Raw genomic sequence first — 22,895 nt, forward strand, 5'->3', positions numbered from 1 at the left:
ACTCGCAGTGCCTCTCAGGCGCAGACTACAATATATTTACATTGTTTTGTATATTACATAGGATACATAATAAATATTATATTTGTACAATTGCGTTTGCATTATTCTTTTTAAAAATTAATTTGTATGATGTTATAAATGAACTTGTACAGTGGATATTAGCTGTGATGTAAAGTGTTCTGAAGCTTAGGTCTACATTACCATCCTGCAAGCTGCAAAAACTACCTGGGGTACAGTATATACCGGTATTTAATATGGAATGTCAGCATACGCAGATTTGGTCATACACAGTAATTTCAGGAACCTAACCCCCGCGTTATTTGAGGGACTCCTGTATTTTGCCCACAGGGCCCATATGTAGTTTGTTATATTTACAACCAGATTCTCGTTACAAATAAATAGAAGAAACTCCGGTTTTGGTGTTTATCTCGCCCACATTAAGTCCACCTTATGAAACCTACAACAATCACCAACCAAAAATGGGGTTACAACATGCAGCCGATACTTTTTGGTTTATATGGGGTGCCTCTATGGACCTGAGCCACATATTTTATGAGGAAATATCTATTCATAGAAAAATTATAATACTTTATTATACTGCGACTGTCCCTCTGTTCTGCTGTCCCCCCATTTAAATACTCTCCTGTACCATTTCTTTGAATGTATTTTTTTTTGCTGAACCCTGTTGTGGGGGAGAATACTGCCAGTGTTCCCACTCGAGCCACTAAAGGCGACAAAATAGGGACAGGGATAGGCCTAGGCATCCTATTCTCTGTAGCCACAAAGGGGACATTTCCAAAAGTGAAGGCATAAGAGGGTCTGGGAGTTTTCCGGCCAGAACTCTAAGGTTTGGGTCTTTTAATGTGCAGTTGAGAGCAATAGGGAAGAGATAGGCAGTATGTTATTGAGAAGAAATATGGATATGTTGGCACTGAGTGAAACAAAGTTGAAAGGGAGGGATGAGTTTGAATTTGGAAGTGTAATTGGGTGTCACAAGTGAAGACAGGATGAGGGAGAGAAGGGGGTGCCTATACTAGTAAGTGAAGAGATAGGTAAACATGTGGTGGAGTAGGAGGTTTTCTCAAGGTTAATGGAGATGGTGAAACTGGGGAGATGTGGGTTTTTGTAAATGCTTATGGGTCTGGTAGTGAGAAGAGTGTAGAGGAAAGGGAGGATTTTTGGATAGATTTAAATGAGTGCACAGAAGATTTAGGGAAAAATATCAATGCAGTGGTATTGGGAAATCTTAATGCTAGGGTAGGAAATGAACCAATAGACATAGCGGTTGGTAAATGTGGAGTTTCAGGAACAAATTGTAGTGGAGAGTTGATGGTGATGCGTCTTAGAAAGTTGATGATAGCAAATACAGTGTTTAGGAAGAAAGTCAAGCAAGTACACATGAGAGAGTGTGGTGGATGGAAGGGTGGTAAATAGGGCTTTAATGGACTACATAGTGCTAACCAGAAGAATAGGAGTTTTGGATGTACATGTTCTAAGGTGTACAAAGTTGGTGTGTGGAACAAGGAGGATGGGAGGAATTAGAAGGAAGGGTAGTGAGAGGTGGGATGATGAAGCAAAGAAGGTTGTACAAGAGAGGAAATGAGCATTCACTGATTGGTTATAAAATAGGACAAGAGAATCATATGAGAGATACAAAGAAGTGAATTAAAGCATAAGATAGAAGCAAAGAGGAGAGAGGATGTGAAATTGGTTAAGATTATAACAGAAAATTTTGAAAGTAATTCAAGGATGTTTTGGAAGGAAATTAAGAGAGGAAGAGGCGGCGAATCAAATAGAGAAGAAAAAGTAATAGGTGCAGATGGAGAGATGATAATGGAAGAGGAAGATGGGCAGAGTATTTTAGGGAGTTGGTAAATATGAAAAGTAGGGAAGGAAAGGTAGTTGCAGTGGGAAACATTAAGAAAATGACAGTGATGAATGAGGAAAATGGAGAAATAAGGAAAGACGAGGTGAAAGCAGTTATTAAAATAGAGCAGGTAAGGCATCTGGATTGGCTGGGTGTCATGCCGAGTGTCTAAAAAAAAAGTAGGTACAGTGATGGTGGACTGGCTGGTGCCATTGTTTATTGTCTAAAAGAGGGTAGTGCTGGAGGACTGAAGTGGCTGTATAGTTCCACTTTACAAGGGAAAAGGGGACAAGTGTGAATGTAGTAGTTTCAGAGGGATCAGTTTGTTGAATGTAGTTGGAAGGGCTTATGGAAGGGTTTTGATTGAGATTAAAAGAGGAACAGGAGTAATTGGTGAGGAACATTGTGGGTTTAGGACAGGTAGGGGTTGCATGGATCAGACTTTTGTGGTAAGGCTGGTATGTGAGAAAGCTTTCGGAAAGTTAAGGATGTTTTTTGGGCCTTTATAAATTTAGAAAAGGCTTATGACAGGGTAGATTGAAAGGCACTGTGCGGTGGGAGGTATTGCAGATATATGGGATACGAGGAAAGCTGTTAAGAGTAGTCATGAGTTTTTACAAGTGTAGGTGAGCATGTGTTAGAATTAGAAATGGAGTGTGGTTTGAGGTAAAGGTGAGACTTCACCATGGATGTGTTACATCACCTTGGCTATTCAATTTATACATGGATGAGGTGGTGCAAGAGGGCAAGGGTGATGGGCCAGGGATTGGAGATGGTTAAAGAAAATGGTGAAAAATGGGAAAGCCAGTTGTTGTTTGCTGTCAACATTGCACTTGTGGCAGGATCAGAGGAGGGATTAAGGAAGTTAGTGACACAATTTGGGAAGGTGTGCAAAAGAAGGTAGTTGAGGATACATGTGGGTAAAGTAAGGTCATGAAATATACAAGAGAATGTGGCAGCAAATTTGAAGTGAATATTGAGGGAGAGAGACCGGAGGAAACGGAGAGCTTTAGATACTTGGGTGCAAATGCGGCAGGAAAGGGAGGAGTGGAGGTAGAATCTAGATTGAGAGAAGCGAGTAAATGCCTTGGGGATTAAAAAGTGTAATGAGAAGTAGACATTTGGGAATGGGTGCTAAGAGATTGTATACAGGAGTGATTGTACTGACAGTGCTGTATGGGGCAGAAACATGGAACATAAGAGAGGAGTTTGAATGTGTTTGAGATGAAATGCCTGAGAAGTATGGTAGGAGTTACTAGGCTGGATAGAGTGAGAAGTGAGAAGGTGAGGAGGAGAGTAGGGGTGGAGAGTTGGGAGACAGCATTGATGAAAGAGTACTGGGATGGATTGGACACATGGAAAGAATAAGTGAAGAAAGATTAGTAAAAGAGGTGTGGAAGACAGAAGTGGAAGGAGTGAACATGTGGGGGCAACCAAGGATGAGATGGATGGATGGGGGAAGAAGGGAATGTCTGTTAAGGAAGGGAGAAGACAGGGGGTAAGTGGAGAATCGTTGTGTATAGATGATGTTGAGATACATGGGAGTGGGTGGGGGATGGAGTATGTTTGAATGATATTTTTGACACAGACCAAAGGGATTTCTCCCCATCTATTTTTCTGCATGAGGGGACGGTAAGGGTAGTTGCCAATTAAATGAAGTGGCCTTGCTGTGGATGTGCCATGTCTTGCTACATTGCCTCTAACCCAGGCAGCGGGCAAAATGCAGGGATAACCCGTTATCCAGGAAGAGCCAAGATAAGAGGGAGGGAGGGGTGGTGAATAGGAGTGGAGTACATGGGGATGGAATGAGTGGGAGTAGATTTAATGCCTTTGTTTTTTGGCTACCTCCCTTGTAAGGGGGAAAAAGCCACTGGTATGTGTATTATCTTTACTTCACGTGGTTGAACTAGATATGTAGCAGTTACTGGTAACCACAGGATTGAAATCTAGGTCCACACTGTTTCAAGTAATACTGAAACTAACAAGTCAGTGCATATGAATTAGTTAACATTTCAAAATCTTTGTTGGAATATAATGTAAACACAAGATGGAACAATAGATTTATTATGATGTTTATTCATTCATTCTTTTTTTTTACAGATTCAAATCTAAGACTGACAGAACAATGAAACCTAGTAAAAATAACCAATCTACCTCAAAATGCACCTAAGTCACCTCATTTTTCTCTGTGTATCTTGTTATTTACCCACTTTTCTGAATATTTTAGTTTTTTTAATCAACTTTTTATTATGATTGTTGCCATATCCACCGCCTCCTCCTCGTTTCTGTGGTCGTTTTCCTGCAGATACTCCAAGGTCAACAAAAGGAGGAACAGGAAATCCAAAACATTTGGCAACCTGTTGGTAAAAACACTTCTCATATCAGGAATTCATTATCCAGTTTCAAAGAGATTCAAAATAATAACTACAGTAATAAATATAACATAACTGTAGAATCTACAGACAATTTGGGAAATGTGACACTAGACACAAGAGTAAGAAATTTTCTTATGAAATTAGAAAACCTAGTGGCAGACATACTAACCTGTTTAAGATTTAAAGTATTTACATTAAAAACTTCTTTCTCCTGGTGTGAATTGTATGCTCTTACATACCCCTTGAAAGCTTCCTTAGCACTTGCATGAAGGAAGTAATTCTGGGATATCAGCTTCTCCAACTACAAAGTGGAACAAAAAATTTAAGTTAAAGTTTTTGATCACCATTTCTCATATCAATCATAATGTTATTAGTTAATACTGATCTAATAAATCATTAATTAGGTTTAATGCAACTATATTACTCTATCCACATATGTGAGGGATGCATGTGATTCACCTTGGTCTTTGGATCACGGGTTGGACTCGTGATCAACAGTTATTTCCCTCCCGGAAGAGAGCTCAGAGCTCATATGACCAATCTATGGGTAATGCTCAAAGCACACACACCCCCAACTCCCCGCCCACGAGAGTTGGAGTAACAACTCAAGCACAGCGATACTGAAATTGTTTCAGCCCTGGGCAGGATTCGAACCCGGAGTGCCGTAGTGACCGACGGAGACTCTACCAACCGCACCACAGGGGTGAGTGGGTGGGTGGTTGGGTATGTGTGTGTGTGTGGGGGGGGGGGGGGTTTGATAGAGAGAGAGAAAGAGAGATTGGAGAGGGGGTTATTTTGTCAGCAAGAAACAATATTGCACTACAGAGGTGGTGAAGGAGAAATAGGAGGGTAACAAACAGGAGAGACAGAAGTTAAAGGTGACTAGCATTCTTATTTGTGGGCATTGTCTCCAAGCATAATGGAATACGGAGTGATTTCGTCTGTAGGGATGTAACTGAAGTATCTAAAATACTAACATAATATAATAAAATACACAGTCAATACACAATACAGGGGAGGGAGATGAAGAGAGTGCTCATTCCTGAAGCACTAATTTACCCCTTCTGTTACATTGTAGTCATAAATTATGATGTCCTACCTGTGGCTGAATGTTTGCAACTTTGCTCCAAGTAATGTCCATGGGATCAACCTTCACCCGGTGAGCTTTTAAGTATCTAATGAATCCTATCTCTTCGTCACGAAGGAAAAGTAATGCATTTCCTTGACCTCCTGCTCGTGCAGTTCTGCCTACACGATGAATATATTCCCTAAAAGTTTTCAAACAAATCTCATAAGTACTTACAATATATAAAGTATCCAGTGTATTTACAATTTGCAAGACAATATTTGTTAGATTATCTTTACTCACTAGCTAAGTGGGTTAGAGCAATACTATTTGTGGTGGAGATTGAAGTGATGGCATTCAAACCCTGTCTTAGCCTCCTGATAAGGGGTTTGCAATGTTAAAATAAATCTTTACTCTATTAAAAAGGACTACAAAGGTGGAGCACGCTGACAGGAGACCTTTTGGTCCATAACTAGGTTGGATGCAAAAAAATATAATAATGATAAATAATTTTTTTTTATAATAATATAGATAGTAATAAATAAAATAAACAAATGCATAGGTATAGTTAAATAATAAACAAACAGGTAAATAATAATAGACATATAACTAATACATACATATACCAAGTTTTTTTCCCCCTTACAAGGGTGGTAGCCAAAAAGGAAAAGGGATAAAATCATTCCCACCCATTCCATCCCTGAATACACTCCACACCTCTCCACCCTCCCTCTTATCTTAGCATCTCCTGAATGACAGGTCATCCCTGCACCTTGTCCACTGCCCTGGGTCAGAAGCAGTGTCGCAAGACACAGCACATCCACAGCAAGGCCGCTTCATTAAATTGGCGACCCCCTCTCCGTCCCCCCATGCATAAAAGGAGAAGACGGGGAGAAATCCCTTCGGGCTGCGTCAAATTTTGCTCACACATACTACCTCACCCCCCATCCCCCTGCCCATTCCACCTCATGCATCACATCATCATCCATATACAACCATTCTCCATTCACCCCTGTCTTCTGTCCTCTCCCATCCTTCCTCAACAGACATTCCCCTCTTCCCCAAACCCCCCTTCACCCCATCCATCCACCTCATCCTAGGACGTCCCCTCATGTTCACTCCCTCCACATCTGCCTTCCATACCTCTTTAACTAGTCTTTCTTCACTCATTCTTTCCATGTGCCCAAACCATCCTAATACTCTTTCATCAACCCTATCTCCCTACTCCCTTCCCACCCCCATTCTTCTCCTCACCTCCTCATTTCTCACTCTATCTAGCCTAGTAACCCCCATCATAATTCTCAGACACCTCATCTCAAACACATTCAAACTCCTTCTCTCTTCCTCTCTTATGTTCATGTTTCTGCCCCATACAGTGCTGTTGGCACAATCACTCCTTCATACGGTCTCCTCTTAGCATCCATTCCCAAATGTCTATTCCTCATTATACTCTTCAATCCACCAAGGCATTTACTTCTCTCAATCTACATTCTACCTCCACCTTCACTCCACGTTTTCCTGCCACATTTGCACCCTAGTATCTAAAACTATCCACTTCCTCCAGTTGCTCTCCCTTAATGCTCACTTCCAGTCTACTGCCACTTTCACCCCTTGTACATCTCATCACCTTACTTTTACCCACAATAATAAATGAAAATCAAGCAAATAATAATAGGCAAATAATAACAAACATATAAAATAAATGGCAGTCATTACAGCATCTTGCCTAAGTGTTAATCTAAATTAATCTTAAAGCTTCGAACTGAACTGCATTGCACTGCCTCTGCAGGAAGTTTATTCCATTCATTAACTACATGGTTGGAGAAGTTGTTTCTACCCACTTCCCACTCTTTTTAACTACAACCCCTGAGCCACCCCCCTTTTAAAGGGGGAAAGGCCTTCTGGTATGTATGTATTTTTACTTCTCCCATGTCAGTTAATTCACCATACCAGTGATGTATGTATCCTGACTGCCTGCCTAATTAAATTGCCTTGAGTTTCACTGAATAGAAACACTCTGTGGCTGGCAATGGTCATTATGCCCTAAGAGATCTCTTGGGGTGGGGGGTGGGCTGTGATTGGACTGTTGTATTCATATGGGACTCTTTTTATATCAATCAGTCTGTTGCCCCTGGTCTCTCTTGCAAGAAACTCATGGCTTCCAGGTGGTTCCATAAGTCGCTATGTCACTAGCTTAAGCAGGGAGAGGGGAGCAGTCACTGGTTGTCAGATCCCATATGTAAATAAGTAAAGGGATGAGTGGAGGTAGAAATTGATACCGAGATCTTGGGTCTGACCCAGAGACCAAGTGTCAGCTCTTCAAGGCTGTACCCCCCACGTGGAAGTGAGAGGTTCAACAGCCAGAATATACATAGCAAAGACCCATTCCCCCTTATCAAAGGGTGATGATGACAGTCAAGGCAAGCATCCACTATATACTCATTAAAATCCATTTAACAACCCTCCAAGTTTAGTCATCACTTCATAATGAAGCATCTCCCCTGTCCCTTGCCATGCTGTTCTCAGGTCAAAGGTAATACAAAGATAGTGAGAAAAAAAAGAAAAAGAAAGAAAAGAAAAAAAAAATCTTCCTGTTATCAAAGAATTGTATTCCAATTCTTTATTAATGGAAAAAAAATATATATATATATATATTTTTGCACTAGCAAAATGTTTGGTCAATCACAAAATACCTGAATACATATTGGAAGGCAAAGTATGGTAAATACAAAGAGCTATGATAGAAGGGGGTAACAATTAGGTTTTTGTATGGGTGTGGAATGAGTGTATGCTTTAAATCAGCCACACCTCTTATAAGGAGACAGGCCTTTTTCTATATGCATGTATTTATGTATTATTACAATCTTATGCATAATAAAATGTCATACTTTGGATCATCTGGTGGATCATATTGAACAATCCAATCTACAGCAGGGATATCCCAGCCTCTGGCTGCCACATCAGTGCATAACAGGACTCCAGTATCAGCATTGCAGAACTGGTAAAAGGTATTAGTTCGTTTCACCTGCTTCTGCTTTCCCTGAATGAAAAGAAAAAAGAAAAATAAATATGGTTGTTCATAAAATCCACACAATGTGTGAACAAGTTCAACTTTTGAACTGCAAATTTCAGTAAAAATATACCAAAATATTTTATACTGAAGATATTTCTCCTAGAGAGTTCATGACAATTTGACTAAAACTGAAGTCAAGAGGAGGAGGAGGAGGAGGAGGAGGAGGAGGAGGAGGAGTAGGAGGAGGAGTAGGAGTAGGAGTAGTAGTAGTAGTAGCAGTAGTAGTAGCAGTAGTAGTAGTAGTAGTAGTAGTAGTAGTAGTAGTAGTAGTAGTAGTAGTAGTAGCTGGAAGATTGTTCAAAGTGTGTACCCAAGAAGGAAGACTCCCAGATGATTGGAGGAATGCATGTACAGTTCCACCATACATAGGGAAGAGAAACAAATGTAGATGTAGTTGTTTTAGCAGGGCTGGTCTTAGAGCAGTCTACAAGGTGCATGGGCATGTGTTCACTAAGAAAAATAGACCCCCAAATAATCAAAACTCCACACTTCACACCTCCCACCATTCATACTCTATTACCATCACAATTCCTTGCATGCCTCACCCTTTTCCTTTTGCTCACATTCACTTTCTTCTTTCACATACTCTTTCAAACTCAGTTACAATCTGCCTCAGTCTCAGAATGAGCAACACATGCGGTGTCATCCACAAATAACTGCTTCACTACCTTTGTCCTCCCATTTTCACAAGTTCTAAACCTTTGCTAAGTTTTCTTGTATTTACCTCCCTTACCATACATGCATCTACCAAAATGCCCTTTCCCACTTATAAACTTATAAATGGGGTGACCTATTCACCCTTCACTCATCCAAAATTCTCTTTGTTATCCCTTCCATATTAGGTCCTTGTGGTTAAAGGGTCATCTCTGTCCTCTGTCCACTACTTGGGCCTGAGGCAATGCAAGACACATAGCCACAGCAGGGCCTGACAGATGAATCTGGTTTACCCTCACTGCTTTAATACATGAACTTCCCCTCATTCACCTGAAAAATTACATAGCATACCAGAAGAAATCGCTTTAAGCCACACCTGATCCTCCTCTACTTGCAACTATTCCCAACTTACACCCATATTTTGCTCTCTCTTTTGGGTATAAGGGTAATATCTGTTGAGCAGAGAAGGGAGAGGGCAAAAGATGGGTGTGAGTAGAGTGGTTGTAAATGAGTTAGAAACTAATATGGCCCAAAGGGATTTCTTCTCTCTGTAAATTTTTGAGTGGCAAAGCACATACCCAATATATGTAAAAATAACCCTTTTAATCCCCCTTCTCTCCCATGGATAAATGGTCATCCCCCTCCCCCATCACACTATTCAAAAGAAGGGCAATACAGTTATGTATCACACTTTCACAACAGAGCCCAAGAGCTAGAGCTGGTTTACTCCCACTACCCCATCATATGGTGAACATCCTCCTTGCTCTTCATACACTCAAATCAATTCACTTGCCAAGTGAGATTCTCCAAGTCACATTATCTTCTCATCCATTCACATTCTCTCTCCACTCATTGATATCTTTTGCAAGCTCTCTTTCCTATTCATAAGACATCCCTAATGAATCCAAAGCCTCCTCCACCCCATTCATTCAGCTCATTCCTGGCCTTCCTTTAAAATTCACTTCATCCACTTCTGTTTTCCATACTCCTTTTAGCACATAAACACGCATATGAAAACATCACAAGGTTTCTTACATGGATGCACATAACTGGAAGATCAATGTAATTAAGCAATTCACTGTAGAATTTAACTTCCATACACGAGCTGAAGAAAACCATCACTTTCTTCTTTTTGTTCTTTTTGATGAATGTGTACAAAACCAGGAACCGTTTGTCACTTGGCACGACCAGATATGCTGAATGTGAAATGGAAAGAATATTAATGCTTCACAACTAAAACTACTGTCTTATGGTAACGACTTGTTTCCTGGGCAAAGCAAGTCTCCTGCAAGAGAGATGTGGAGCAACAGATTGACAAAATTAGGCAACATACTTCATTTCTAGTACATAATACAATCAGCAATTATCTACAAGGAAAGGTGGCTAGGCATAAGAGAGGAAACATCTCAACCTTTTCAGTCCCATTCACCCCTTTCCACTTAACCATGTGAAGGTTGCCTGGTTATAGTCCAACCCCAATTTCCCAACTCTAATTCACCCATGCTTATTTTATTATTACTAATAAATGCTCTGGAGATTAAAAAGTGAGACATTTGGGAATGAATGCTAAGAGATTGTATGATTGTGCCAACAGCACTGTATGGGGCAGAAACATGGAACACACAAGAGGAAGAGAGAGTTTGAATGTACATACATACATACATATACCAAGGCTTTTTCCCCCTTACAAGGGAGGTAGCCAAAAAGGAAAAGGCATAAAATCATTTCCACCCATTCCATCCCTGAATACACTCCACACCCCTCCACCCTCCCTCTTAACTTAGCACCTCCTGGATGATGGGTCATCCCTGTGGTGGGGGAAAAGAATACTGCCACCAAGTATTTCCACTTGGATCGTAAGAGGCAAGAAGAAAGGGACGGGGAGTGGGACTAGGCATCCTTCTCCTTGTAACCCCACGGGGGACATTCCTAAACGAAAAAGTAAAGTTTGAATATGTTTGAGATAAAAGGCCTGAGAAGTATCATAGGGGTTACTAGACTGGATAGAGTGAGGAACAAGGAGGTGAGGAGGATAGCAGGGATGGAAAGGGAGTTGGGAGATAAGGATGATAAAAGAGTATTAAGATGGTTTGGACACATGGAAAGAATGAGTGAAGAAAGATTAGCAAAAGAGGTGTGGAAGGCAGAGATGGAAGGAGTGAACATGAGGAGACAACCAAGGATGAGATGGATGAATGGGGTAAAAGGGGCATTGGGAATGAGGGAAATGTCTGTTGAGGAAGGAAGGGAGAAGACATGGATGAAAGGGTAGAGTGTTATATGAATTTCTTCGCAGATGATGCAAAAATACTAAAGAAAGTAAGAACAGAGGAGGATTGTGAATCATTACAGTCAGACCTGGACAAAATCTGGAAATGGACTCAAAAGTGGGAAGTGAACTTCAATATCAAGAAATGTAGTATAATGGAGTTTGGAAAAAGTAAAAACAGAATATCAAAAAATTATAAAATTGGTGAAGTCAAAAAAGTGAACTTGGAAAGAGACCTTGGAGTAATAATCAGCAAAGACATGACACCAGACAAACATATCAACAAAATAGTCAGAGAAACCTTCAACCTATTAAGGTCAATGAAAGTGGCATTTGACTATTTGGATGAAGAAATTATTTAAAAAAATATTAGTTACATTAATAAGACCAAAACTGGAATATGCAGCAACACTATGGACACCCAGTACTAAAAAGAATATAAAGAAATTAGAAAGAATAAAGAGAGCAATGACAAAGTTGGCAGCAGCTCTTTCCAAATTAATATACAAACAAAGATTATCCAAATTGGAATTACCAACACTGGAGCAGAGAAGAGAACAAGGAAATCTTCTGACTATCTATAGAATCATGAAAGGAATGGAAATCCTTGATAGGAGTGATTTACTAAAATGGGACAATGAAAACAAGAGGACATGAAAAGAAACTCAAAAAGGATAACTATAGAAGAGATCTGGAAAAAAAAAAAAAAAAAACTATTAAGGTCAATGAAATTAGCATTTGACTATTTGGATGAAGAAATGGTTATTTAAAATATTAGTTACAAACTGGAATACGCAGCAACACTATGGACACCCTTTACCAAAAAGAATATAAAGATATTAAAAAGAATAAAGAGAGCAATGACAAAGTTGGCACCAGCTCTTTCCAAATTAACATACAAACAAAGATTACAAAGGATTACAAAGGCGGAGCACACCGACAGGAGAACTTTTGGTCCATATCTAGGTCGGATGCGAAAAAAAAAAATCATAATAATAATAAAATAATAAATAAAAAGTATAGCAATGTAAATAACAAATAAAATACATAAATAAATGCATAAGTATAGTTAGATAATAAACAAACAGGTAAATAGTAAATAATAATAAATTGACATATAACTAATAATAAATGAAAATCAGACAGACAAATGATAACAAAACAAAAACAAATAATATAAAATAAATTATAATCATTACAGCATCTTGCTTAGGTATTTATCTAAATGATTCTTAAAGCTTTGAACTGAACTACATTGCACTACCTATGCAGGAAGTTTATTCCATTCATTAACTACACGGTTGGCAAAGTTGTTTCTACCTACTTCCAAATTGAATCTATTTCCGGACAGTTTGAGACTATTGTTTCTTGTCTGATTCTCATTCAATGTGAAAATTTGGTCCCTTTTGATGTTGTCAATTCCCTTTAAAATCTTAAAGACCTGTATCAAGTCACCTCTGAGTCTACGCTTTTTTAGGGAAAACAGATTCATATGTTTTAGTCGATTTTCATACGATTTATTTTTTATATTTGGCATCAGTTTTGTGGCTCGCCATTGTACTTTTTCCAGTCTGTCAATGTCTTTAATGAGATTCGGTGACCATACGGAAACAGCATATTCCAAATGTGGGCGAACTAACGATTTATATAGCTTGTAAATGAGTGATGGACTTTTGAAATCAAAAGATTGCGCAATCAGTCCTAGAATCTTATTTGCTTTCTCAGAGGCTGAAATACACTGCTTGGATGATTTGAGGTCGTTACTGATAATTACGCCATATTGGAATTACAAACACTGGAGCAGAGAAGAGAAAGAGGAAATCTACTATAGATCTATAGAATTGTGGTGCCACCAATAATGTGGGGGTAGTAAAAGCATGTATATAATGTGGTGCCGTCGATTGATTTAGTGTTTAACCAAGAGCACCTCCAATGGGAGTGATCAGAGATACCCACATAAGAACGATTTGGGAAATAAAAAAAATCAAGGTATACGCTGCCACCACCCAATCGTCTATATGGATATATCTGACCATAAATGGAAACTGCTCCTTGTCATTCACGTCTGACTCCGTCCCCTTTCCTCAGGTCGTTCGGGGTTGGTTCTGGGTAGCGAAAAGGCCTATGCCCAAGTGGGGGTAGTAAAAGAAAATAAGCGAAGGTCTGCTATGTGTTAATTATTACACTGAAGCAAAAATATAGTAAGGAAATACAAAAATATATTGTGGTTTTCTCCAACTAATCTATTGATCCTTACAATATGAAAAAGATATGGGTATGCGAGACATTTAATAACACAGTTTTTTCTTTCTTATGGGCATCATAAGTAAGGTCACAGGCACGTGGAAAAACGTAGTTATTTACGCTCCAACCTTCCGGTCACTGTATAAGTCTACTTATAATATTGTGTCTACCTTCAAGCACTGTGTCTACCTTCAACCCCGTATTCTTATTAGAGAACGATCACAGACAGAATTGTACTCTAAGTATTACACTCTCATAGCTAATGTATATACGCAAAGTGTTTGTGAAGTACACTCCCTTAAACCCCTTTTTCCATATCTGTTATCGGAATCATTTTTGGCATCAGATTCAAAACTTAATAATAATAATAACTATCTACCTACTATATCTGCACTATATCATTTAACTCACATATTGACATTTGTTTTCATTAATCTTACAGAACGTGTTCATACCTGTTATCGGAATCATTTTTGGCATCAGATTAAAATTTTAGCTGCGCACAAAAAGAACGAGACGGCTATGTGTTCGTATCTATGGGTAAACTACTAACCTCCCTGTTGTATCATTTCGTAAAACTTCATTTCGCTTCTCAACAGAGCCCCTAGCTGCTACAATCTCTCCCTAAACTATTTCTCTAGTGGAATCCTGAACTGAAAGTTGGGAATTTTTCCTATTACTCTTAAAATTAATGGCCTTAGCTTACGCCTCTGTCCGAACGTTTAGTGACGTCACGGGTGGGCGGAGCTACGGTGCCCCTGCTATGTTCGAGAACATTCTAATGTCGCGTCGAAACTCAGTTTAACCAAAATCAGCCGAAATATATTTGTAGCTATCTCCTATTGTATGTTCTTCTTCAATGATTATAGTAAGGCTCTTTGCCAACACATCTTGATAGGCAGACATAGAATAGAATAAATTCATGGTCTATTAAGGCTCTATTTTCTACTTTGCTTCTTGGTTGAGTAAAACCGTCACGACGTCCATAATACCCAGTCTCTCAAATAAATAAATAGATAAATAAAATGAAATTCCAAAAATAATATCCCTTCAAAATTCCTGTCCTTACATGGCTCTACGCCCCCCCGTAAGAAAAATTCCGCAACATCACGTGAAGGATTCTATTTGGTGTGGTCCAAATCCCCCTGCAAAAGAAAAAAAAATCCATCCTGCAAAAGAGAGCGATTATCCTTTTGATAGCTTGACGAGGCACTCTCCCCTCAGCACACTCGTAGGTGTACGAATCTCAGGTGACCCGGGGGTACACCAATTTACTGTGGATGTCTCCGTGGACTTTTCCATCAGCCTTCGTATTGGCTGGATTCCCCAATTGACCTCTTACATACTACTTGACTGGACATGCATAGCCGCTACGACCGAGCTAAGCCACGACTCTCTCTTGTGGATTCGCCCCATGGGTGGCACACTACTTCCCCTTCTGTGGGCTCACCTCTGGGCAATCGGCGATTGTCCACCAGGTCCTGAAGTCCTACACCCCTGTCAAGCGGGCAATTGTGAATTTGAGTTGGGTTCATGACCCCAACTCGAGCTAAAGAATTTTCCCATTTTCCAATACTACTCCGAATGAAAGTGCTCGCTAACCATCGTTTGTAGTCCCTCTCCTAGGCTAATATTGACTTCTTTATCCTCCCCCCTAAGTTGACATTTAGTTCCTTCACCTGGCTGTTGCTGAAATTTCCTTTTACAACATATGAAATATATGCATCCTTAATCCTAGGACTTCTCAACCTTACACATGTATAAACGTATAGGTGGGTTACATTTAAGCTTTATGGTCCAATATATAGGAACATTGAGGGCATCTTTGCATTAATTTGCACGAGCATTCGTTTTTCTTTGGACATATACTGGCACAATATGATCCCTACATTTCCTATTGCAGTTAACTACTGTCATCTTAGCACCTTAAATCACTGGATATGGGACCAACTGGTCGGGTTGCTCCAGTTGATTTCTTCAGCATTCCTCGATGAGCCGTCTTGGTGCACGACGCATCCTTGGTGGTAGTATTTCCACTTCCGGGTCTGGGTGGAACTCTTTTTCAACAGGCTCCACCAACCACTCTTCGGAACCAAAGTAAGGTTTCACTTGAGCAGCAGCTCTCCTTGTCTCCTTTCCTGTGAAGGGATTTCTTAGTCCATATACACTATGTCCTGCTACCACCTCTACCACTGTATAGGGTCCTTCCCACTTGGGATTCAGCTTGCGGCAGGTACCCGGCATCGTAGTTTCTTTCCGGATCCATACTAAAGCTCCCACTTCCACTTTTTGCTCGCCTCTCCTGCGGTTAGCCACATTCTGGTACTCCGTTGTCATCTTGTGGTGGGTCTCTCGGATGATTCGATGAGCGATCTCTGCTTCATCTTCCGTTCCATCCACACCGGGGAGTCTGTGTCCGGCTAATCTGGGTGGATGTCTTCCGAAGAAGGCGAAGTAGGGAGTATGTCCAGTGGAGGTGTGTGTGGCTCCATTCATCTTCCTCTGACAGGCCTGCAGTAGACCCGGCCATTGGTTCGGGTGGCCCTGGCAGAGCGTTGCCAGGATGCTCTTCAATGTTCGATGCATCCGCTCCACCATTCCATTCGCTTGGGGATGGTATGGGGTAGTGTAGAGCAGGGTGATTTGCTGTTCTCCACACAACTTCTTGTAAGCCGTGTTGGTGAATTCTGCTCCATTATCTGTTATGATGCTCTCTGGGGTGCCGTAATCTGCGAAGAACTGGGTTAGGGAGTGTAGTATGTGTTGGTGGTGTTTTGCTCTCAATGGGAAAAACCTAACGAACCTACTGTAGTGATCGATTATGGTCAAAATATACCTATATCCCTGCGACCCGGATACCATATCCGTTAGGTCTATGCCTATTCTCTCCATTGCCTTTGTAGCAGGGGGAACCTCTTTGTATTGCTGTGACAACCCTTGTGTACCCTTGAACCTCTGACAAGTAATGCATTTCTTTACAAAATTACATACATCTACCTTTAAATTTGGCCAATAGAACAGCTCCTCGGCTTGTTTAATTGTTTTCTTTTGCCCTAAATGACCTGTTAACTCATGTGCATGTTTTATTGCTTCCTGAATCAAACTGTGAGGGATTATGAGTGCGTAGTGAACGCTTCCATCTGATTTCTCTCTAGCATAATATAAGATGTCGTCTATCAATGCAAACTGATCTAGGGTCGTCTTCCTTAAGCGTCTACTTGGTAATGTGCCTCCTTCTAAGTAGTTGGCTAACTCTAACCATGTGGAACTCTCTCTCTGTTTATCCTTGAAAGTGAGTCTATCGTATCCCAGCCAAGTGGCTTCTGGTACTCTCGTGATCATTCTAACTGGCCTTGACAGTTGGTCGGCTACAACGTTTTCTTTCCCTTTTACATACTGGATCTCATACTGGTATTCTCTCATCTCTAGGATCCACCTATTCATGCATGGAGACTTGGTCTTTCTTTTGAATACACTGGTTAGGGGCTGGTGATCTGTTATAATGGTGAACTTCGTCCCCCATAAGTGATGGTGAAAGTTTCTGCAAGCTAGCACTATTGCAAGTGCCTCCTTATCTGTAATTGCGTACCGCGTTTCGCATGGGTTTAACTTCTTTGAGAAATATCCTATGGGTTTAATGCCTCCTTCTGGTTGCACTTGGCTCAGTACTGCCCCCACGTGTGTGTTGCTGGCACCAGTAGTTAGTAGGAATGATTGGTCATTCCGTACTTTCGCTAGCATGGGTGCACTGGTTAGCTTCTCCTTCAGGTGCTCAAATGCCTCCTGGCGATTGCTGTTCCATACATATTCAGAATCTGACTTTGTAAGATTAGTGAGTGGTACCGCGATTTTTGCGAAATCTGGTATGTGCTTCCTATAAAATCCACACATCCCTAGGAATCTCCTCACTTCCTTTACATTCTTTGGTGCTTTCATCATTAGTATGGCATCCACGTTTTTCGGTAATGGCTTACTACCTTTTGCTGATACTACATGTCCTAGAAATGTAACCTGTTTTAATCCGAAGAGACATTTGCTTAAATTTAATTTGACTCCATTTTGTTCCAGTACTGAGAATAATTCACCTAGTCGTTTCACTAGTTCTGTGAAGGTGGGTGCCCATAGAATAAGGTCATCCAGATAATTCCTGACCCAACCTTTCCGTAACAGGGGCTTCAATACCTCAGTCATGCGCCTCGAAAATATAGCAGGAGCACAATTCAGTCCGAAAGGCAATCTTCTAAATCTATATAATGATACACCATCACTGAAGGTAGTGAGGTCTCTGCTTTCCTTGTCTAACATGACTTGGAAGTACGCATCCTTCATATCTAATGTTACATAATATTCATGACCACTGGCTTGTTCTACTAATTCATCTAGTCTTGGCAAAGGGTAGACATCTGCTGTCAGTTTTTCATTCACACGCCTATAGTCCAGGCACATCCTTTTGCTGCCATCGGGTTTGTTCACCAGGACTATTGGAGATAACCAGGCTGCCGTTGATTTCTCAATAATCCCCTTTTCCTCCATATCCGTTAGCATATCTGAGATAATTGTCTTTGCCTGTTCAGGATAACGGTATATAGGAGCTCTACTGGGCTGAGGGTTATTTACCTGTATATGAGCGGGTGGACCTTCAATTAACCCCAGATCATCGCTTCCCAGTATAAATAGCCGTTCGTGCTCTAGGATCAGTTCGTTCAGCTCTCTCTGCTCCCTGTTAGTAAGATGGTCCCAGTTTTGTTCCCTTATTTTCTCTTCCAACTTCTCTACCCTAGTACCTTCTAACTTTGCTGACTCATAATTAGGTAGTAGATCATTGTGTATTTCCCTGGTCACATTAATTCTAAGAGGGGGTATGTTCCTAGTCAGCTCATATGAACCTATTATAGTCCCTTTCTGGTACTTCAGCCTTTTCTTAGAATTGTTAACCAGTGGTACGTATATTGAACTCCCTTCGCTAACATCTACTAAATATGGGTGACCGTTATGGCTGTAACTTGCTTGGGGATACACTATAAGACATGTGCCCGGTTTTTCTCTCACTGGGACTGTTATAAATCTAGTCTGATATGGCTCTAAGAATACTGGAGCCTCCAAACCTACTTGTAAGTGATGCTTCGGATTTCCATTTAGCGTAATGGGGCTCTCTCGTACCTGTCGGACCTCCCCCCGTTGACTCTTGACGGTGTTAAATGGGCACGATACCCTACCCCAGCATAGAGTTCTCTTCCTGGCGTTCCAATGATAATCTGCTTGATTCAAGATGTCACATCCCAATAGTATGTCAGTAGCTAGGTATGAGTCTGGTACTATAGGAATCCATTGTGTAACTACCTTTGTATTACCCACATTAACCTTTGTTTTTATCATTCCAATTATCCTAAGCGGGTTCCCTGTGACCCCTTGTAATCTTGGAGGATTCCTCCGCAAGTTGAGTTCTCCTTCAATCATCTTAGATGCTTTCTCCGACACCAATGTGTGATCACTCCCTGTGTCTACTAATGCCCTTAGTTGCTGGCCCCCTACTTCTGTAGTGATCACCGGGGTTGATTTTCTGTTATCCAGTCATTTTGAACCTTTGGAGTTTGAGCGGTATTGGCTCTTCATCGAGGCTGGGCAATTCGGGTCTCCCCTCCTGCAACTTAGCTTTCCACAATCAAAACAATGGCCAGGGGGTGGTTTCCTCCAACAGTCTTTTAACCAATGGGAGGCTGTTTGACAGTACTGACAGTATCTGAGACGGTCGCTACCTTCTTGTGCATTCCTCCCCTTCTCCTGCTCTAACTGAACCTCTAGTTTGCGGATCCTATACATGAGTTCATCGACATCGACATCACCTCGGGTACAGCTGTTTTTCCTCTCCTTGGCATGTAACACGTTCACCGGCGAGTCCCTTTGAATCATCAAGAACTGCCTCTCGTTCTCTAATCTATTTAGGAAGTGATTAAGTGGGTACCCATCATTTAAGAATCCCTCAATCCTTTCCTTTGATCCTGTGGGTAACCCATTCCACAGCTTCCTTTTGATGGTCTGGTCCCGGTTTGGTAAGCTTTCACTTGGGATTCTCGTCTCGAGTACTGCATGATGGTACTTAAACTTATGTATGAATGTTTCTGGTGACTCTATCCAGTCATATCTCATGTTCTCTAAGTCCTGCCATGCTCGATCTAGGTTAACTTCGATGCCGAATTCCTTCTGTAGCCCCGTCTTAAAAGACTCCCATGAGTGGATGGTTCCCCTCTTTTGATTGTTGTATATGACTACGGCTAATTCCGGGCTGGCCCTACTCTTTGCAATCAGGATTCTTTCCTGGTCATCGTCGCTACATCGCTCCACCAACTCAATGAACAATTGGAACTTGGCTATGGCATCAAGTCCCCGTAACTCTTCCAACTTTACTATGGGAATGCCGTTTGGGTCTGCGAGTATCCTTGGTTTTTCCTCCTTTATTGGGGTTTTGGGTGTGCATTGGGCATTCTGTGCCTGTATGTCTATTACGTTCCTCAACGTACCTATTATCTCTAATAGCTCTCCACTGACTCTCTGTTCATTTGTAGCACCTGTTTCTTTGCCTCCTCCTGGGTTAGATTCCCATTCAGGTCTATCTTCCACCCTCGTTCTCGTCTCTTCTTCCTCTCCCGAATTGGATTCCCATTCCGTTTTATTGTTCATTTTTTACCTGACTGCCTTTAATTATGTGTAGTTCCATCAAAGCTATACACCTTAACACGTCACTTCCCCACACAATCTCATCCGCTATTTCTATACTCTTAGTGACTGCCGAGGATCTATTCTGTCTCTGATTACTGTACTGCCAATCCACAGGGTACACAAGCTTTGTCTAAGTCGACACACAGATAAGTGAGCTTCAGGTTGGTTAATAGCGTAAATCCCACCGCTCGGCCACCAATAATGTGGTGCCACCAATAATGTGGGGGTAGTAAAAGCATGTATATAATGTGGTGCCGTCGATTGATTTAGTGTTTAACCAAGAGCACCTCCAATGGGAGTGATCAGAGATACCCACATAAGAACGATTTGGGAAATAAAAAAAATCAAGGTATACGCTGCCACCACCCAATCGTCTATATTGATATATCTGACCATAAATGGAAACTGCTCCTTGTTATTCACGTCTGACTCCGTCCCCTTTCCTCAGGTCGTTCGGGGTTGGTTCTGGGTAGCGAAAAGGCCTATGCCCAAGTGGGGGTAGTAAAAGAAAATAAGCGAAGGTCTGCTATGTGTTAATCATTACACTGAAGCAAAAATATAGTAAGGAAATACAAAAGTATATTGTGGTTTTCTCCAACTAATCTATTGATCCTTACAATATGAAAAATATATGGGTATGCGAGACATTTAATAACACAGTTTTTTCTTTCTTATGGGCATCATAAGTAAGGTCACAGGCACGTGGAAAAACGTAGTTATTTACGCTCCAACCTTCCGGTCACTGTATAAGTCTACTTATAATATTGTGTCTACCTTCAACCCCGTATTCTTATTAGAGAACGATCACAGACAGAATTGTACTCTAAGTATTACACTCTCATAGCTAATGTATATACGCAAAGTGTTTGTGAAGTACACTCCCTTAAACCCCTTTTTCCATATCTGTTATCGGAATCATTTTTGGCATCAGATTCAAAACTTAATAATAATAATAACTATCTACCTACTATATCTGCACTATATCATTTAACTCACATATTGACATTTGTTTTCATTAATCTTACAGAACGTGTTCATACCTGTTATCGAATCATTTTTGGCATCAGATTAAAATTTTAGCTGCGCACAAAAAGAACGAGACGGCTATGTGTTCGTATCTATGGGTAAACTACTAACCTCCCTGTTGTATCATTTCGTAAAACTTCATTTCACTTCTCAACAGAGCCCCTAGCTGCTACAATCTCTCCCTAAACTATTTCTCTAGTGGAATCCTGAACTGAAAGTTGGGAATTTTTCCTATTACTCTTAAAATTAATGGCCTTAGCTTACGTCTCTGTCCGAACGTTTAGTGACGTCACGGGTGGGCGGAGCTACGGTGCCCCTGCTATGTTCGAGAACATTCTAATGTCGCGTCGAAACTCAGTTTAACCAAAATCAGCCGAAATATATTTGTAGCTATCTCCTATTGTATGTTCTTCTTCAATGATTATAGTAAGGCTCTTTGCCAACACATCTTGATAGGCAGACATAGAATAGAATAAATTCATGGTCTATTAAGGCTCTATTTTCTACTTTGCTTCTTGGTTGAGTAAAACCGTCACGACGTCCATAATACCCAGTCTCTCAAATAAATAAATAGATAAATAAAACGAAATTCCAAAAATAATATCCCTTCAAAATTCCTGTCCTTACAGAATCATGAAAGGAATGGAAATCCTTGATAGGAATGATTTACTAAAATGGAACAATGGAAAAACAAGAGGACACAAAAAGAAACTAAAAAAAGATAACTATAGAAGAGATCTGGAAGAAGAAGAAGAAGAAGAAGAAGAAGAAGAAGAAGAAGAAGAAGAAGAAGAAGAAGAAGAAGAAGAAGAAGAAGAAGAAGAAGAAGAAGAAAAAAAAAAAAAAAAAAAAAAAAAAAAAAAAAAAAAAAAAAATAGCTTCCCACACAGCATGCTGGATACCTGGAATAATTTAGATAAGGAAACAGTGTGTGCAAATACTATTCAAGATTTTAGGAAAAAAAAAAATTTGAAAGATACAAAGACGGTTTACCGTGAGAATAGATCCCTTCTCGTATAATACAACTAGGTAAATACTTACCTTGTTCAAGACCTTCTGCTGTTGCTAGATTTTTGTCAGCTGCCACATCAACTTCAACTGGTTGGGACTTTAGGGCTAAATTTGCTAGATTATTTGTTCTTTGGTCTTTAGTGGCACTGAACAACATAGTCTGCCTTCTTTCTGTAAAATGAAACACCATTGCAACTATTAACCAATCTGTTTCAGACAATATTCTTATAAGAAAGACAACTTTCATAAAACAGGAGGAATAAGGGTACACGGATCAATTAATTCAATATAAAAAATAAAAATGTAATACAGACCAGAATATCTGTAGCTTATATTAATGGACCAGAAAAATTATTACGATAAAAAAAAAAAAATCACAAAAAAAAAAAATATTGCTAATCAATCAATTAGCTGCCCTTGTCTCTCTTGCAGTTCTGCAAATATATGGAATGTGAGGAAGGCTGTTGACTATTGTGAGGAGTACTTATGAAGGAGGAGAGAAACAAAGTGTTTTAATGTGAAAAAAGGTGGGACTCTTAACTCCTCATGAATGAAGGATCATTCTTGCCCCATGACAATACAGCAAGACAGCT

The 22,895-nt window shown here is 40.3% G+C and overlaps 1 protein-coding gene across 2 annotated transcripts in view; it reads right to left on the reverse strand.

The window, feature by feature from the left end:
• Window positions 1-3,915: 3,915 nt before the first annotated feature.
• pit (probable ATP-dependent RNA helicase pitchoune) overlaps window positions 3,916-22,895 on the reverse strand; it is a 32,563-nt gene continuing 13,583 nt past the window's right edge. For both annotated transcript variants that reach the window (XM_076210903.1, XM_076210902.1), the window contains exons 7-12: window positions 22,333-22,473; window positions 10,071-10,231; window positions 8,197-8,348; window positions 5,342-5,510; window positions 4,412-4,543; window positions 3,916-4,224 (exon numbers count right to left, since the gene is read on the reverse strand). In XM_076210903.1, coding sequence (XP_076067018.1) covers window positions 4,066-4,224; window positions 4,412-4,543; window positions 5,342-5,510; window positions 8,197-8,348; window positions 10,071-10,231; window positions 22,333-22,473 — 914 coding nt within the window. In that variant the 3' untranslated portion in view covers window positions 3,916-4,065. The remainder of the gene's footprint in view (window positions 4,225-4,411; window positions 4,544-5,341; window positions 5,511-8,196; window positions 8,349-10,070; window positions 10,232-22,332; window positions 22,474-22,895) is intronic.

This window comes from Oratosquilla oratoria, chromosome 28, assembly GCF_046742065.1.
Source record: "Oratosquilla oratoria isolate Oo_2021 chromosome 28, ASM4674206v1, whole genome shotgun sequence".
In the NCBI taxonomy this organism is placed as follows: Eukaryota; Metazoa; Arthropoda; class Malacostraca; order Stomatopoda; family Squillidae; genus Oratosquilla; species Oratosquilla oratoria.